Below are 18,367 nucleotides of genomic sequence, written 5' to 3' on the forward strand. Positions count from 1 at the left end.
AAAGAGCAGTAACACACGTAACAGACAGATTTTCTTTCCTGTGAGGGTGGGAAAGACCATGTAACTGAGGAACTGAAATCAGTGCTTCATCATTATGAGACACACCAAGGACAGCCTAGCATTTGCAGAGAACTTTCACACTTTTCAAAGCACTTTTATCTCACATTGAACCAAATGGTTTGTGTTTGGTCACGTTTGTTTTAAATTAAGGAACAGTTTTATTTCCACTATTTAAAATGTAAGTTATAAACCTTATTTTTTACAAGACAATTATTTGTGTTAGTCAGAGACAAGAAAAGCCTCCCTAAGGCTTTCTTTACACATTTTTAACTATTGAAAGAATTAGTGTGAGAAACTTGGGGGGGGGGGGGGGGGGGTTGTCAAACTATCTGCTAGGAGTGTTTTTAGGAGGATAAACATGCTACAAACTCAGAATTAATTAAGACAATTACCTTGGCAAGGCTTTATGTTGATCCTTTCATTTGGAAGTAAGATTAACATCAAAGGAAGACAAACATCAAGAACAAAAGCAAACATTTCCTTGATTAATAATTCAGTCTTGCAGGTGCAATCATGGTGTTATGCTGCCCAATCAACAAGCAGAAAATACTGATCATTATTTGATCTTCCATTATGCCATGAGAGGGTTTTATTGATAGAATGTTAATCAGCTATAAAACATCTCAAACAGTATTTCCAATATGAAACAAAAAGTGAAGTTCAAGCTGGTCTTAAAAACACCATTAGATAAATTATCTTTAATTTTCTTTTACAGTGAACTGTACACCTGTAAGGCAATAATGAATTTTCACCTGTCTACTGGCCACGAGTAAGATCAGCACAATTGAACCAGATAAAGAAACAAATATTTATTAGAAACTGGTAGTTTCATATAGCTAAAAAGGTAAACATTCATTTCTTAAGAGACAAAGAATATACAATAGAACAGTCATCACAGAGGCACGTAATGAAAAATGAATTTTGAGGACTCCATCTTTCCCATGTTTCAAAGCATCACTACCATAACTTCCAATATTCATAACGGCACTTGTGCACTATAATAAAAGGACCAAGTCTGGAAGGTAGACATTGCTGAAGTCATCACACATACAGTACATTGGCTCATTGGTCAGTCACGCAATACGACCAGGCAACATCACCAATGTGAGAAATCCCACAAGACACAAAGATGTTGGCAAAACCAAGAAACATTCAGGCTGGAAAGGCTTTGTACACGTGGCTGAGTTGGACAGAATGACTTCTCAGTCTTTAAGAAAGTGCAAAGGGTTCCATAAATGGAAGACCAAAAGACACAGACAAAGCTGCCATTCTCTGCAATCTGATAGAACATTCCATAATACAAATCTTAGGAAGTATCAGTTTATGGAAAAAAACAACACAACAAACATGGAAGCACTGAACACAGATACAGATCTGACCTGCTGACTGAAGAACATGGCCCAGTCTTTTGTACAAGGGGCACTTGTTGATGCGTTCAATTTTGTGTCTACACAAGCACATATGGATGGGGCAGCTGTTTGTGTGTGTACACACAGATCCTCAAAGGCCTCGCAGGAACTTAAGACAGGAACTAAGTTCTCCCTGCATGTCATGGTTTTATCCATGTCCATGTAATCCAATTTTAGGAAGTGGTCAAAGAAGTGTTTTTTGAAGGTCAGCATGAGTATAAAGATTATCTCTGTAAATCTGGGATTACTGTAAATTCAGAATTAAGACATAATAGAGACTGCAGAAAAAGCATGACAACGGAATTCAGCGCTAACTGTTATTCTTACCTCAATGTCTGGGACCGAAGGCCAAAGAAAAAAGACAAATCATACCACCAGCCCCAGCTCCACACCCACCCAGGGAAAAAATAAACCACACGGAAGTGGCCTACACATGGAAATACCTGTTTTCTACATGGAAGTGCTGCCTTAGTTTTTTTCTTTGAATGAGGAACTGTTTCTGAAGTACTTACAAGTTCCCTGTATGTGCTTCACTTGCTATGTTAATGTGAACCTGATGGACATTAGGGATCAACAATTCCATTTGGTCACACAGACAAAACACTTCAGTCTTTCATGACCCAAATTTCTTACAGAAGACACAGAGCACACAGAAGACTGTGAGGAAAAGCGGATTTGTCCTTCATGACAAGCCATTAAAATCTTTACATAATAACACAATCCCTTATTTGCTAAAAGCACACAGGGGACCGTAACCCTTTGAGAGTAAGGGAAGAAACCGAGTCCAGAACAAGAAGCCTTTTCTCCTCAAGGCAGCTATGATGAGCTTGAGTTCTTGTCTAAATCACTTCATTTCTTCTAACACAGCCAACAGCTAATTCATTATTAGCTTATTATCAGATCCTTCACCTCGTTTTTAAACAGTAACTTACATGTGTAGGAATGGATCCAGTAACCCAGTAGGCTTTTTCTGTGTCTGTATAGTGTGATTCTATAAAACATCTAACTGTAATTGAAAGCTTGTCATACTAGCATTTACAAGTGCAAAAGCAGGTACAAAGAAGCAAGATATCAAAATCATTGACTGCATTACAAAAAAACATGATATAAATCAATTGAGGTATTCTAGATACCACGGAGCAGTAGTTTGTCAGGCTCATAGTCTTTAAAGAAAAAAAGAGGTTAGCTTGAAAATCAAGGTGGTGGGCTACATTTAATGTGTTACACTGTCCCTTCCTGTACCAAACATAACAATTTTCAGAACTTAGATGGCCTTCGATAATGATGATACTAAGTACTTACTTCTAGAAGTGCAAAATGTTATCTGTGAATGGCTTGAGGACAGGCAGCACAACAAGACAAAGTCACTTTCATCTATTCAGTATCAAGGCGGTACGAACTTTCTCTACCTTTGGTTTCATCTGAGCCAAATTCAGTTAGAGAAAACAGAAGAATAAAATACACATGATTATATGAATATGTAGGCATATAGTTGATTAAAAGACTTTTCCTCAATTTAGTGACATTAAAGTGCAATATAGGTATCTGTTTACAAATGGTGATCTAGAAATTGAAAAAGTTTCTTCCCACTGGAGGATAAAAACAGAAGTCGCAGCATCTCTCAAGAGTCTCTAATGGTAAGAACAGATTACTGAAGAAATCATTTTTGTCCTGATAATTCCAACCAAATCAGCAATATCTCACCTTTCTCCTTAATTTCATGCTATTCCTAAATTCTGCTTCATTTTTTCATACACAACGTAACTGATACTGACAGCTGGAAGAACTTTCATAAAATTAGGGGCTATGCCCCTATAAAGTCCTTGGATTCCTTCAGTAGCGATAATTCTTTGGAAGAGACCGACCATGTTCAGCTGTGGAGCTCCTTCCACCGAGGCTAGAATAAGAAAACAGCGTTATTCAACAGTTCCAGAAATACCACAGTTCTTCAGCAAGTATTAAACAACTGAGTGTCCAGCTTATCATCCTTAAGGCCAACAATGAATATAAATATTTTCACGGCAAGTCACTTCAATCCCCAGATATACCAGAGAGATCCATGTGCCTAAACCCCACTGAAATGCATTACTCATCTACATATCGGATAAACTCTCAATATTTCAAGCTTTTCCTCTTCCCCCCATCTCCCCCCCCAACCCACGTCCAAATCCTGCCTACAGCTGCCACAAATGATGTAACTTCAGTGAGAACACACAGCAACATTTCCATAACGATGGGACTCACCTTGAGCCTGCATGCGTGTTCTGACAAGGGCAAGAGGGTAACTGGCTAACTGCCCACACGTGCTGGAAACAGTACCACATCCCAACAACACAAAGACCCCTGGGTTAGCAGAGCTTGATGCATAGTGCTCTAGCCACGTAGTCTTTAAGAGCTGTCAAGATAAAAGACTAAATAAGGTATCTGCATTTGGAAAAGAAAATAATTGTTTACTATTAAGATCTGTTACAGGTTCCATCCTGAAAAGCATTAAGCTCCCTAAAAAGCACATATGTAGGGGCTGGAATAAAGGCTACAAATAAAGACCTTCCCATGTGGTAAAGGACTGCAGACTACAGCAGTCAGTGCTCAGAAAAAGAATCCTTTAATATCCAGACACAGCAACAGGCTGCGATGCTCATGTTCTACTTAATACCTGGGAAGGAATGACCCAGCATGCCACCAGGTGCAACAAAAGCTTAAGCCACTCCAAGCACAAGCAGAGATGCAAGCTGTAGGACATGACTCCCATACAGCTTTAGAAAACACTTCCTAAAGCTGACTACAATAGCTACAGTACCACAACAAGATTTCTCTAGACTAGAATAAAATTCATCTGTGCATATTAGTTACTGGACATAATTTGAAGCAACGCTCAATATCTGAATGTAGACAAAACACTTTAATTGGTGCTGATGATCGTAAGAGGTGCCAGTTCCCCTTTAAAGAAACCAGTGCAGCATTGAAACTCATCACAAGAACTACAAAGTTCTGGTGACATGCAAAAATACACGAGGAATTCCAATTACTCTGATCCAACTACAAATCAAAAATAGCAAAAAATGAGCATAGCTGCAGGACAGGTAACTTAGTATGAACACTACTCAAGTTTTTAAGGCTCAGGCTTGCTATATAAAGGTTATGTTCCCAGCCAATGGGGTCATTTAGTTACATAAGAGCATTGCGTTACCAAAAATCTAATACACTGCCTCCTTAAGAGTACATTTCTTGTTTGATAGAATGGAAGAAAGGAGCCCTTAACGTTAGATGAAACTGTTGCATTTAAGTGCCAATCTGTACAGTCTACCTCCAATGAAGGCAGAAAATAAGTCAAAGACAGGTGAGTTCAGTAGCAATTCCCATTTATCCAGGGCAACTGTAACACTACAGATGTATTATAAATCTGAGTAACTCCTACTCTGCTCGTAAATAAACTAGTAGACGTTACATGAGCACACAGTCAGCAATCTGAACTCACCTCATAAACAGCAAGGTCAATCCCAGCATAAGGAATTATACCCAAAATGTTAGGAATATAGCCTTTGTAGAAGGCCTTTACACCTTCTCTCTTCAAGATCTTCTTAGCACAGTCAAACATCCCAGAATATTGCCCTGTTTTACCCACAGCCAACCTGGTCTTTAAAACCTGAAGGGGAGAAGCAGTAGCCTTAATTACATACATGCTTATTACCATAGCTTATAAATACAGGACAATAATGCATATCTGCTTACTAAATTTTCTGGAAATGCTTTGAATTTATAAGTCCAAGTCTCCTTTATGATGACTGTTAAGGGCTGACTGGCAGTAAGTTTCTTTGGATTTTATCATAAATGCAGACCATCACCATAAGCACTAATATACGCTACCTTACAATTCGGTCCAAAAATTAATACATAAAAATAAGTTCCATAGAGGAAAGACCAGTTAATCCGTCAAGCCTTTCCTGTAGCTGTTTTATTCTTCCTCCACATCCAGCTCCTTCATCTGACCTGGCTCCCTATTATAACACAACTTCAACTATGTTCCAGTACTTTGTACATAATAGCAAAGATATAGGCCTAATTCAGAAACAAGTCTGAATATGTACTTAATGTTAAACACATTATAGAATTTCTTTTCCCAAACCAGATTTCCAAGACAAGTTTAATAGTATATTTCAAAAAGGACAGTCATGCAAAACGCAATCGTACAACACAATAACCCAAATTTCTGGTGCACACAAGTGATATCAACACCTGAATTCCCCATATCTTTTAAGAAGCAAAAGATACCTTAAAAGGACAGCTATACATACAGAAAAGTGACAGCTATCAAACTAGAACAGTATCTATCCTAATGTGTCTAGTGCTGAAAAGAAGTCAAAAGTAAAAACAACAACATAGGATATAAGAGTGTACGTATAGGAATTTCTACAATACTTTCAAGTACAAAAATGCCCAACCTGCCATCTGGTAATGTCTAAATAGAAGCAAATTCTCTGCTACTAACCTCCATGGGATAAATAGAAGTTTGTGCTGTTGCCCCAGCTAAAGAACCCGATACAAATCTTTCAACAGTGCCTAAATTTCCATCATCCTTAGTGAGTATCTTCTTATACTGTAAAGATAAAGGACATAAAACATCACACACTTTTTAGGAGATGCAAGACTTCCACCGGAGTTAGAAGTACAATACAACATTTCTTTTCAAGCTTCACTTATTTCTTCACATATTAATAGTTGTATTTACAAACCCAAAGTTGCACTATCCTTATTCCAAGTCTGTCATCAATGATGCACAAAAACAATCATTCTAACATGCAAAGATCCTGTACATTGAAGGCGCCAGTCACTCACACTACCATCCAGTACTCCACAAGCAGCCTATAACATGCTGCCCAAAGAGGGCTCTGACTCCCTTGCAAATCACCGTCCTCAGAGAACAAAAGCTCAGCTCACGCAGGCACCTAGAGAGCTGTACATACAGTACCATACAGGACAAATGCCATCGTGCAGGAATGCACTTAATGTCTGTTTCCAAAAGGCTGGGCAAGAGGAAGGAACAGAATGCTCACAGTTTCTCTATGGAATTTACATCTGCCACTCAGATTTGCAATACCCCAACATTTGTTTGACTTATTTTTGTTGCTTTTATTTCACTGCTGTACAAATACATGCAATACATTAATTTAGCCTTACTTAGATCAGTTCACTACATCAGAACTGTCATTCATTTTCCAAAGGCGGATTAGGCCTTAACATGATGTGTAAAGCTGATTCTGAGGTAAATATAACTACGAAATCCAGGGTGAGGGCATCTTACGCAGCACCGTGATATTTCACATACAAAGAACCCTACGCAAATCCAGCTAGTAAAACATGCTAAGGTTTTGGTTGTTCTCACTTTGAAGAGAAGAAATGAGATTAATGAAGTACATCATATCATATACAGTAATGAAAACTGAAGTACAGTTTAAAACTTATGACAGATTTAACCTACACTGCTTATAATTCAATGGCCAAATTAGGAAAACGTGATTTTAACTAGCAGAAAATACAGGCTATTTTAAGCCTGAGTAACTACATTACTATTACAAAAATCCTAAACCATGACAAGAACTCCTATACAACAGTACACATAATAAACAGTAAGAATAATACACTATTTTATACACTACTACGTCCATTTCTGATTTAGCATCCTACCTGTTCATAAGCCCAGAACTTAATAGCTGTCTCAGGAGCTATTTTGACGACATTTACACCATTTCCCCTCCAGAGTGATCGAACACCACCTTCTTTCAACATTTGTTTAAAACCACTGGCAATGTTCATTTTGTTTGATTTTGAACCATGAACCTAAAAAGAAACAACAAAAAACCAACAGACTAAGCGTCAGTGCTCTGATTCACCTGTAAAACTCATCACCTAAGCAACCAGTCACTGCATAAATAAACCAGCAAAAAACCAAAACCAAAACACATTCACCATTGAAAATTACATTTTAATTGCACAAGTAGAATAATACACAGTCTACATTTTTGCCAACATCAAAATAGAAAACACTCTCACGGGTACAAAATATAGAATCTGTTAAAATGCAACCAGATCTCCAGAATTTACACATTCTACTTGACCATCTGCTTTTTGTAGCAGGTCCCTAAAACTGAAATGATAGAATGGAGATGAAGAAGTTCTTAGACATTGCACCTACCTGCATCATTACTTTTAGACGATCTAAAGGTGCTGTACCTGTTCGAGAGACAGCACCAGCCACTCCTCCTGCTAAGAGCTGCTTCCACCACTGTCCACTCTTTTTCTCTTCCTCTGTGAATTCATCTGGAACAGTCAAACTATCTCCAATATCCAACACCTATTAGAATCCAAAGCAAAGGGCTGCATATAACCATCTTATTCCATTACCTCAATGTTATCAATAGTTCTAATTCGAAATTAACCTACCACCTAAGATTACGTAAATAAGACTTTAGTTCAACATAAATACCCACCATTTCAAAGATCGCACCATCATCATTAAACATTATGACAAACTTCTGTCTTGAGTACGACCCAAGCAAAGATATCCTCTCATGGTCAGTAAAGGTTTACAGAGAGCACTAAGGCTCAAATGCTTACTGTCAGTGCTAACCTTTCACCAGACAGTCTTCTAGGATTAGCTTGGTAATCTCTTAAGGACACTAACAAGAGATTTCTCTCTCATGCTAATTTATTCACACTTATGTGGGATTTTTTCTCCCCCCGACTGGCATCTTTCACTAATAACTTTATAGTTGATATATCCAAATATTCAACTCCCCATAGCTGCTGTGTACTAGCTTATAAAGTCTCTCTGAAGTTTCCTCTCATTACCAGTTACTCTGAAATACATATTAATGATTTTTATTCAGCTATACAAGTTGGACATCTCATTAACAGTTGCATCTTTGCATTACCATTCAATATGATCAAAGAACATCCCAGCACTATGCCTTGGACAGTTTTATCACATGAGTCTATATTATCTGTACACATCATTTAATGGATTCTTTGCTGTTCGTGTAATTTATAAGCATGATAAAAACAGAACAACTGCGCCAGAGATAATGAAAAGCTACCTGAAGAAAGCCTATAAAGAATCAGGAATGTTTCAGCAAACGATAACAAGTACTGAACTGGGAGTATGTTAACTGACAAACTCATTTTTACTGTTGAGTTCAGACACCACACCCCAGTGAGATCTCTGTTAAATCAAGTGATTACTGACTTGCTCGTCTGGACTGTAAAAACAACAGTATGCAGATTATACACAAGTCCACAAATAAGGTAAGATCTAACTCATCTGAGTACTGAACATGAAACAGAATGAAGAGAAAAATCTTTTCCTCTTTCTGACTCTCATGATTCTCATGCCTTCAGTTACTCAACAACAAATAGTCGCAAAGTATCAACCAGAACTCTCAAAACATAAAAATCAATAGTTTTTACAGATACTAGAAGCATATCTACCCGAGTTCTAACTTTACATCTATTGACCCCTAAATGCTAAATCTCTCCATCTCCTAAATTTAGGAGAGATTTATAACAAAGACCACAACTACCTTAATAATTGCCAGTGCAGCTACCTCAGAAGAGTCTGAGGGCAATTAAAACTATACAACTGTATTATTAAAGTCTACAAATTAAAAAAAGCAAGCAGTTTCAAGAGCTGTCAGACAGGCATGTGACATCTCACATCTGCCCTTATCTGAAGCACCAGCTGTGTAACTGCATAGCTGGATTATGCTTGCTGTGATAACTGGGTCATTACTGAGCCCCATCTAGAACACCACAAGAGACATCAGTATTTCTTCTTTAGGAATAACTAAGAACATACCACAATAGCAAGAATAGATCTATTTTTACAAGTGATACAAAGCCTATGATTAAAGCACGGGTATTCTTAGCTGCACAAGCTGGGACCATGCCCGTCTGATCACAAAGCAACTCCAAGTACTTTTCCTCAGCAAACACAGACCTGGTACCTTTTTGGCAAGCACATATGAATTTAGTCCATGCAGTGCGAGCTGCTCTAAAATTTCACATCTCAGACTGCTTTTTACTATGTAAGTGGTGACCAGTCCCTCCAAGTATGATTGGTCTCTTCAAATTAATTTTCACCTAACTTTACAGATCATCTCAAAACTAAACAGACTACCCCTCTCTGTACAAGAAAAACAAAATTAAGTGGATTGTTACTGGCTTATTTACCTTAGTATCTGTTGCTTCAAGTCAGACACTGAGGTGGTAAGAGCTCCATTCAACACTAACCTAAAAAAAAACTGTCCGCTTGTTGCTGTACATCCTATCATTCTTAAATGAAATTCCACAGCACAGAAGAATGTAAGAATGTATCACTGACCAAGGCAACTGTGATTTTATTGGTAACATTATTACAGAAACACCATTACTGAACTGACTTGAACGTAAGAGTTAAAATGTTTCATGTATGTTTCAACATAGCCAAAGCTCTGAACAGAAGAATGTAACATAATACCAAAGAACACTTAATAGTGTTACAAGTTTCTTTCTACGGAATATCCCCAAGGGAAGATAAATATCTCTTCCTAGGAATTACTGGCAATTAAAAGGTATACGAATGTTGTTACGCTCAATACTAGAAGTTGTCCCAGCAGAAATGAACTTAAAAGATGCATTAAAGTTGAACTTACAGTGGAATGTTTCCAATATCGGATTATCTCCTCTATGTCCGTAGCAGGGTTAAACATAAAATGATCTCTCCACTCGTTCCAATCTACTGACATTGTCCCATCAGCATCAATACTAAAAAATAAAAAGACAAAACAAACAACAAAAAAAAGAGAAAAGGAAATACTTTATTTTAAATATTGGCCACCACAACGATCAGCCTACAGACAATATGTGGAAACTTCAAGGGTGAACCTGCCACAATCATTCAATACCATGTATTCATGTATCTCCTACCCCACTGTATGTAGCATTCTCCATTTTAAAAACATAAAACAACCTTCATTTCTATCAACAATATTTGTACTGAAATGAGGTAGAAAGATTCCCCTCCCATAAGCATATGTTAAAATAGTGGCTAATCCATCTATAACCCAAGAACAGATGTAATGTAAGAATTCCTACATATGTGCTACTGAAGGCACGAGCATCATTTCCAAGTCAGAAATCCATTCAACTATTGCATTCTCTGAATTATACAAAATCCAAAGGTAAAGAAGCTCAAAATATTAATTCCTGACCTTTGCAGGATCTTCTCGGCCTGTTTTTCTGAAATGTTGATACCCAGTATCTTGAGGGACTGCACAACTTCTGATGGTTCAATTTTTCCTTGAAACAAAAGAAGATGAGTATATACAATATGGAGTTCACTGAGCTTAACATGTTAGTCTGTGACTGCCTCATGAGACTGAATGTGTACAAGTCTGCGAAGTCAGACAACATACATGACAGGGTCCTAAAGCAACTGACTAATATGGTTGCCAGTCTGCTCTCCGTCCTACTTGATAAGTCGTGGCCAGCAGAGCTAGAACACCTCTGGAATGAAGACAGGCTGAAGGAACTGGGCTTGTTCAGCCCAGAGAAAAAAAGGCTGTGGGAAGACCTTCCAATTTAAAGGGAGATAATAAATATAAGGGAAACCAACTTCTCATAAAGGTGATAGGACAAGGGGAATGGTTTTAATCTAAACCTTCCCTCCTTTAGATGTCAGGGGGAAGTTTTTCCCACTGAGAGTGATGAGGCGCAGGAACAGGCTGCCCAGAGAGGTTTTGAGAGCCCCATCCATGGAGGCATTTAAGGCCAGTTCTAAATGGAGCCCTGGGCAACCTGATCTAGTACCTGGTCTAGCAGTTGGCAGGAGGATTGGAACTTGATGATCCTTGAGGTCCTTTCCAACCCAAGCCATTCAATGTTTCTAACATTCTATAACATCTACACAATAGCAAAAGATAATTAAAAGATTTTAAAGAGATGATTCACTTTCATTATCTAAGGACAGAGCAAAGGTAAGAACATTTAAATCCCACGCCGAATAAGATACAAACACACAGTTAATAGTTACTTTGTCCATAATTGATATACAGTAACTTCCTTATGGCTTCACTGTCCACAAAGCAAAGATCTCCAGATTAACAAACTTGAAAGTTAATTAAAATAAAAAAGAAAGACTTACTTCAACCTACAGTAAATCATAACTGTGTTCCTAGTAGGGCAAAGAAGTGGAGGATTCCCACACACAACTTTTAGTCTCCAATTTAAACAATACTAAAGTCAAGGTAACTTAGAAAATGTAGTTTCTTCAAACATTAGAACACATGAAATAACAGCATACCATCATTGTTTTTATCCAGGCTTTTAAACGCCAGTTTCATTTTCTTCTCATGATCTTTAAGATACTGCATGAATTCTTCAAAATCTAGCTGTCCATCCTGGTTAGTATCTCCAGCTTTAAAGATTTTCTGTTGGGAGAAAAATTAACATTTGACTTTACAAAACAGCAACTCACAAGGTAATGACAGCACAACACAGCTGAGGTTTAATAAGTACCATATTGGTCACATTGAGAATCAAGGCAGGAAAACACACACCTAAGCACACAATTCAGAGCTGGTTTTGTCCCCTGAATTTAACTAATTCTTCATAGCTTCATAACAAAAAGAAAAAAATACTCCATACTCAAAGATAGCAGTAGATTTTAATCCCCAAAACTTTCTTGCTCATACACAAGTTACATCTCTAGAGATCAAACCATCCATGGAAGACAGCCTGGGAAACATGACAAAAATCACAGCAGGAAACAACTCTAAGCCTGCAATTTTCAAGCTCTACTTGAAGTCTATGAGATTCCAGTACCATTAAACTGTCTCTGCTATTCTTTAATCTAGGGGCCTATTCTGAAATATAACAGCAATTAACTATTTAACTGCTGACACAAAATCCCTCACCACACACACCACAACAACAGTTGTCTTCCACTCTGGCATGTGTTTGCTAATAACTGCCCTACAGATCAGACAGCCTACATATAAAATTAACTATGAGTTGAACACAATATACAATTGCCAGCACCGTAGAAAACAAGCTTGAAATACAGACAAATGCCATATACTTTTCATTCAAAGTGCCAGAGCAGTGTATCATCTTTATGTATGAAAACACACTTTACAATAAAAGGGAAACAAACCAACCCCATGGGACATCACTGTGTAACAACTGAGATATGTCTGCAAAGGCAAATCACAGAGGTAAGAAATGCCCAGGTAAGCAATCTCTGCACACGTATTAGCTTGGATCTGAAGCCACAGCACAAACTGCTCCATGAACAGAGCAGCAGACAGCAGCAGGATTAGGATGGAAAGCCCTGCAGCACCACTCCAGTGTGCACTGCCCATCTTCTTTATGTGCCCACAGTGCCACTGGCTCATCCAACAGGTTGCAAAGAACAGGGGAAGGAAGTCCATCCCAACACTTCTGCTCTAAAACAAAAGAATTGAGGGGAAGTTATGTCCCTTCATTTGGGCATTAGTTCCTGTGCTGCTGCTCAGTGTGGGTAATCCCAAGGGGACAGCATGCAGTACAAAAGCAATGTGAAAGCAGAAGTTTCTGAGCACTTCAAGGCATACGTATAGCATGATGAGCCAACAACTCTTCCAGACACCTTCTATTCTGCAAGACTGCCTTGCACAACTGCTAAGTAAATCAGTAGGATTTGCTCAGTCACTGTAATCGACTAAGTCTGTTTTAATTTTATTTCTTTTTTTATTTTATTTTTTTTATTTTTAAAATCCACCATAATTAGTATAAACCCTCAAGAGAGCAAAGTCTAACAAGATTAGCCTACAGACACCCAACATAAAGTATGCTGAGAACTCTGGCCTGAACACAAAAGTGTTCACACATTTGTAATGCCTCCTTAATCTTTCCTATTCACACACTTAGAAGTTTCAAGTTTAAACTAAAAAAACCCATGCAAAACATACAGCACCCATAGGCTTCTCAATTAAAAGGCTCACTCAACAGCGAAATATGGGGCAAATTATTTAGCTCTGCTAATACAGTACATTATGCACAGTGAAACGTATGCAAGGTAACACATACTCCAATAAAGGTGTCTCATCTCAGCTGAGAACAATATTTATGTGGTTCTGTCCTCAATATACTCCAGCCTGGCTGTTGTTGTTATCAATAGCTTGTCAACAACAGTCTACCCACCAGTTCAGTTACATGCAATGCCCACATCCTACAAAAACAAAAAGGTCTTATTTACTCGAGTTTATGGATGCATTCCTGACAACCACCTTCTAATAGACAAATCCATCAAAAGAAGTCCATTAAGAATGACCTTTGGCTGAGGGAGTCCCTGCACTGAATATAACACCATCTCAACCCCTTGCCCAGTACACACAGCATCCCCTGCCACACAGCCCTGAGGCTCTCCCAGCCAATTGAGAAGGGGTCAGTTACATGAACTCTCATCAGGGCCAGCTAGTACTGCTTCCTACCTGAGCTACACAAATACAGAAGAAGGCAAGCGTTGTTCTGGCTCACAGGCACAATAAAACATAAGCAACATTCCAATTACAAATCCTCCACTGCTGAGGATGATGTGAGCCAAAGAAAGCGGAAATTCCTAGGAGGTTTACAGAGCCGGTAATTAGCTGGAGTGAAGAGGGGCACCTTTCTCTGAGCTCCTCCAAGTACAGAGATGCCACAGCCTCCCTGGGCAATCAGTGTTCAGTCACCTCACCGATGTCCAGCAAGGAATCAGACTCTGCTGCTCCTTGTTTCATACGCTGCCAGATTACATATTTCACATAGTTACAATGACTTGTCACCGTGTCACTTCCTGCTTCACCTACTTCTCTGGTGGAGAACTGGATGCATTTTTAACTTAGGTGTGTTTACAACAATAGAACCGGAACCAGCCTAGGTGCCAGCTGCTGCGTGTGAGCCCTGGGAACCAGTGCTAAGTGTGCACAGCTCTAACACCTGCCATGTACTGTTGGACCTACCAGGGAACCACATCACCCTTCAGCAGGCCCAGCCCTGACACACAAGAGTTTATTTTTTTAAGGGCTGCAATTCTTTCCTCATCTAAAAACACCAACCTTGAAGCATAAAGATAATCCCCCATACAGTGAAGCAGTGACCAGAAAGAGTAGCTAACAACTTACGGAGCTACAAATACTTAAAGATCTATTTAGATCATCTTTCATTCTTGTGCTATGGGCCTTCACACAAGCTGACTAGAACACTGCTGTGCTGACCCTATTTAGCCATGGCATTCCTTCCATTTTTATTGTTTTATAACATTTATTTCACTTCTGTTCTTTTTCTGCTGGGTAGTTTGTTAACAGCACTGCTTTTCAAGTCCCGCACAGCAAGGCCACAGGAATTTGAAAGACCAAAACTAGACTGAAACAGTGAAGAACTTTCTTAGATAAAAAACACTCCTTATTCAGAAAGGTTCCTAGATGTGGGAACCTAAGCCAGCACGTCTGTTGGAAACGTCAGCAAAGTGAGACAGCTAAAAACCCTGACGTCAAAAGTGTCCCGATGAATTATCAGATTACTCTGTGCCAAAGTCATGAACTTTAATGCATTCACTGCTATAGAAAAGAAAATGCAAAACACTAGAAATCATAATCCTTTTACATAGACTATTCTTTTAGATCTACACTTGATCCCTCATATGGTACTTAGTGTAATTGCTTTTGTGTTGTGTGTAAGCCATCCCATGCTTCTGGTTAGTAAACTAACCAAAGTAAAATGTAAAACTAAAGTACAAACGATTGCCAGTCACCTATATTAGCCTGTTATTTCAGCTCATTTATACAGCTAAAAAAAACTTAACAGGAAGCAATCCATCAAGAAGTTACTGGGCATTTCTGGCTTCCTATGCTGCTAACTACAAGTAAAAATAAACAGCATTTAAAGATTCAGAATTGGTGCAATTAGCAGCTCATTGTACTGTAATCTATGGACAGAGCTCCAAAGGGCACAGTCACAGATACTGCACTGAAAACAAGCCAGCACCAAGGTAAGAACAGTGAATCTCTTGGACACATAAGATGCATGTTTTCTTTCAGTATCCTTCAGATGCCTATCTCAAGGATATTTCTCCATGGGAACACACTCATTCCATTCTCCCCCTATTCTGTTCTTTCCATCTCTGCCTTCAAAATAACTAGCGTCAGTCATTCACATAACTCTGCATTCTACAATTACAAATGTTTTAGACTGAAATCTACTGGGACTCAGATCCAGCCACAGCTCAAACACAGGGAGCCTCAATCTTCTCTGGACACGCATCCTCCCATACCAAGAACTGACACTGTTTATTATTTCCTACCTGTATCTGCCAAGACCACACAAATTCATAACACAAGACGATAATGCAAAACACAGTTGATTAAAACCACTCTTGTGACAGTGTATCAGTTGAGGGATAAATATGGAATGTAGTCAAAGGGCCCCAAGATGCACCCACATATTACTCCAGCCACTGTGTCCCAATAACATGCTAACAAGACTGCTGTTGAAGCTCAAAAATACTTTCCAATATCCTGTTTTGCACAAAACAATCATTTGCATTACCTCCCAAGAACGCTCGCCATATTTTGATATCCCATTTTTATTTGCTCACTTCTTTCCTAAAGGATATCGGGGCATTTAAACAGTACCCAGCAGGTGACACTGTCAGACACCACCATGAACAGAGTCCCCACCCTCATACTGTTTGGGACTATCTGTTACTGCATCAGCTACAGTTTCCCCTTCCTGCTCTTTGCCCTCAGCACCTCACTCTGCAATAGGGAAGCTAGCCAGTCTTCTTACTGATTCATCGCAGGTAAGAGCAAAACTGAAAGTTCCACAAACCCAGCCAATTACTCCAAGCTGACCATGATCCGATCACTGAGAACTTAGTGCCTTTGGGCCCCATTTCCATTACATGGAGGTATCTCATCACACTGCTCCATTAAACTAAAGGGGCCTTCATATAGCTGGGCATAATTTGACTTAAGTCTAAACCTGACAGTCAGGCCAAATAAGATCATGATGCTGCTTCCAGAACGCAGTTATTCATTCCAATACCATCTTCCTACTCCTAGCTGCAGGACTCAATACATAAATAGTTCTTGAGTGTGAATGGTTGGCTGTTTCTAGCAGAAACTGAAGCTTAAACACATGGAGCTTGCCTCCTGCAGGTTTACCGTAAGGATTGATTGCAACAGAAGGAAAGGGTGAACAAAAATAGTATAACCACACACACCATGTATGGTGCTTGTATCTAAGAGACTCGCTGCATTCTGAAGACACGGGATGAGATCATTTGAGATCTGATTCCAGCATCTATTTAGTATTGCTATCAGACAGCTCTCCTAATGAAAATGAACTGTGCAAAGGCTATTAAAGTAGTTGTAGAGAGCCATTTGATGCTGCCACCACACTAAACTCCTTCTTTGTAGGTGCTGACACACAGCGTTAGGAATCTTCTGCAAAGCTTTACCAAGTTATCCTTTCCTAGCAAGTAACATACCAAATAAAAAAGGAGTCATCCTGGCAGCCTTTAAGAAGCAGACATTTCGGATTTTTTGGTGGTTTACTTTTCTGTCACACACTGACAGGAGGCAGGTCAAACAGACCGCAAAGCTGTGAGCTTCTGTCACCTTGGGCTAGGATGCCTTTCTATGGAGAAAAAGAATGATTCTTCCTTAAAGAGGAACAAGTGACCCACTTCCAACACATCAAACTGATATCTACTGTGTTACTTCATCTAAAGAGTGTCTCGTCGTACATTAAACATGAGTAAAACTGTCAAGAAAACAAATGAAAGATTAATTCAAAAGGAGCACACTCACGTCTATTGCTTGAGTGGATAGCAGCTCGGAAACTTCAGAAACTACACCAACCCCTAGAGAGGGACTATATATTGTTTCAGAGCAAAGAGGAAAGCAGTAATAAGAGCGTGATCACTAATTTATACTGTCATTTGGGATGGGCCAATAGACTTTGCCAGGAAACAACTTACATCCATTTACCAAAAGTTAACCAGGAGGGAATGGTGCCTGTCATGAGGGCAGTGATCAACACCCCCACAGGGATGTGTTTCACTACAAACAGGAGTTCTGGAGATCTAACCCAGACGTGCACCTTAGCAAATGAGCACAAGACCTGACACCCCGACTCAGCCACAGGAAAGTGCATCTGCTCTTCTGTAGGATATCCAAAGGTCTGCTCATACCCACATCTTCATGCTATCAGCAGGGCAGAACCCTTAACCACATTTATGATATTGCTCCATTTCATTTCCTGACTCATTAGTAGCAATTATAAGACTACTTCTGCCTCCCCAGACATAAAGGTAATGACTAAATAAGTAACTTTATCAATAAAATGTCTTTCTACCAAGTAGTCTAAAGACATTTTACTGATGTAAACACCAATCTAGAGCCTGAGATAAGGACTGAGTGGGAGAACTTGGCTTCGAGCCTCGAGAACAAGCATAGGAAACAGATGAGTTGCATAAAGACAGGAAAGAAAGCAGCAGCAAGTCTCACTGAGGCTCCCTCGCTATAAAAAGTCTTCTCAAGTAAAAACCTATGTGCACCATTAAAACGGCGAGCATATAAATGCTGTAGTGCACTCCAGTAATTGTTTGACCCATCTCAGAAGCCTAACATGACTCATGGCTTACACCGTGTTTCTCAGGTAACTAGAACAGCCCGTTCCAGCTCCCCATTACAGCCTTGGGGGTGTAGCTTATCTCAATTGATTTCATGGGTTTCACTACCAGTTTGTCCTGCATCAATCAAGGCTGGGACAGATGCTTAGCCCTGCACTTTGTATGGAAAACATCACACTGAACACAAAAATCACTCTGAACTTCAATT

The 18,367-nt window shown here is 39.2% G+C and overlaps 1 protein-coding gene across 2 annotated transcripts in view; it reads right to left on the reverse strand.

The window, feature by feature from the left end:
• Positions 1-849: 849 nt before the first annotated feature.
• SLC25A24 (solute carrier family 25 member 24) overlaps positions 850-18,367 on the reverse strand; it is a 36,805-nt gene continuing 19,287 nt past the window's right edge. For both annotated transcript variants that reach the window (XM_072342959.1, XM_072342958.1), the window contains 9 exons: positions 11,806-11,932; positions 10,715-10,802; positions 10,157-10,268; positions 7,663-7,821; positions 7,155-7,307; positions 5,959-6,066; positions 4,948-5,115; positions 3,714-3,864; positions 850-3,366 (listed from right to left, as the gene is read on the reverse strand). In XM_072342959.1, the coding sequence (XP_072199060.1) occupies positions 3,188-3,366; positions 3,714-3,864; positions 4,948-5,115; positions 5,959-6,066; positions 7,155-7,307; positions 7,663-7,821; positions 10,157-10,268; positions 10,715-10,802; positions 11,806-11,875 (1,188 nt within the window). In that variant the 5' untranslated portion in view covers positions 11,876-11,932 and the 3' untranslated portion in view covers positions 850-3,187. The remainder of the gene's footprint in view (positions 3,367-3,713; positions 3,865-4,947; positions 5,116-5,958; positions 6,067-7,154; positions 7,308-7,662; positions 7,822-10,156; positions 10,269-10,714; positions 10,803-11,805; positions 11,933-18,367) is intronic.

Source organism: Excalfactoria chinensis, chromosome 8 (assembly GCF_039878825.1).
Source record: "Excalfactoria chinensis isolate bCotChi1 chromosome 8, bCotChi1.hap2, whole genome shotgun sequence".
Lineage (NCBI taxonomy): Eukaryota > Metazoa > Chordata > Aves > Galliformes > Phasianidae > Excalfactoria > Excalfactoria chinensis.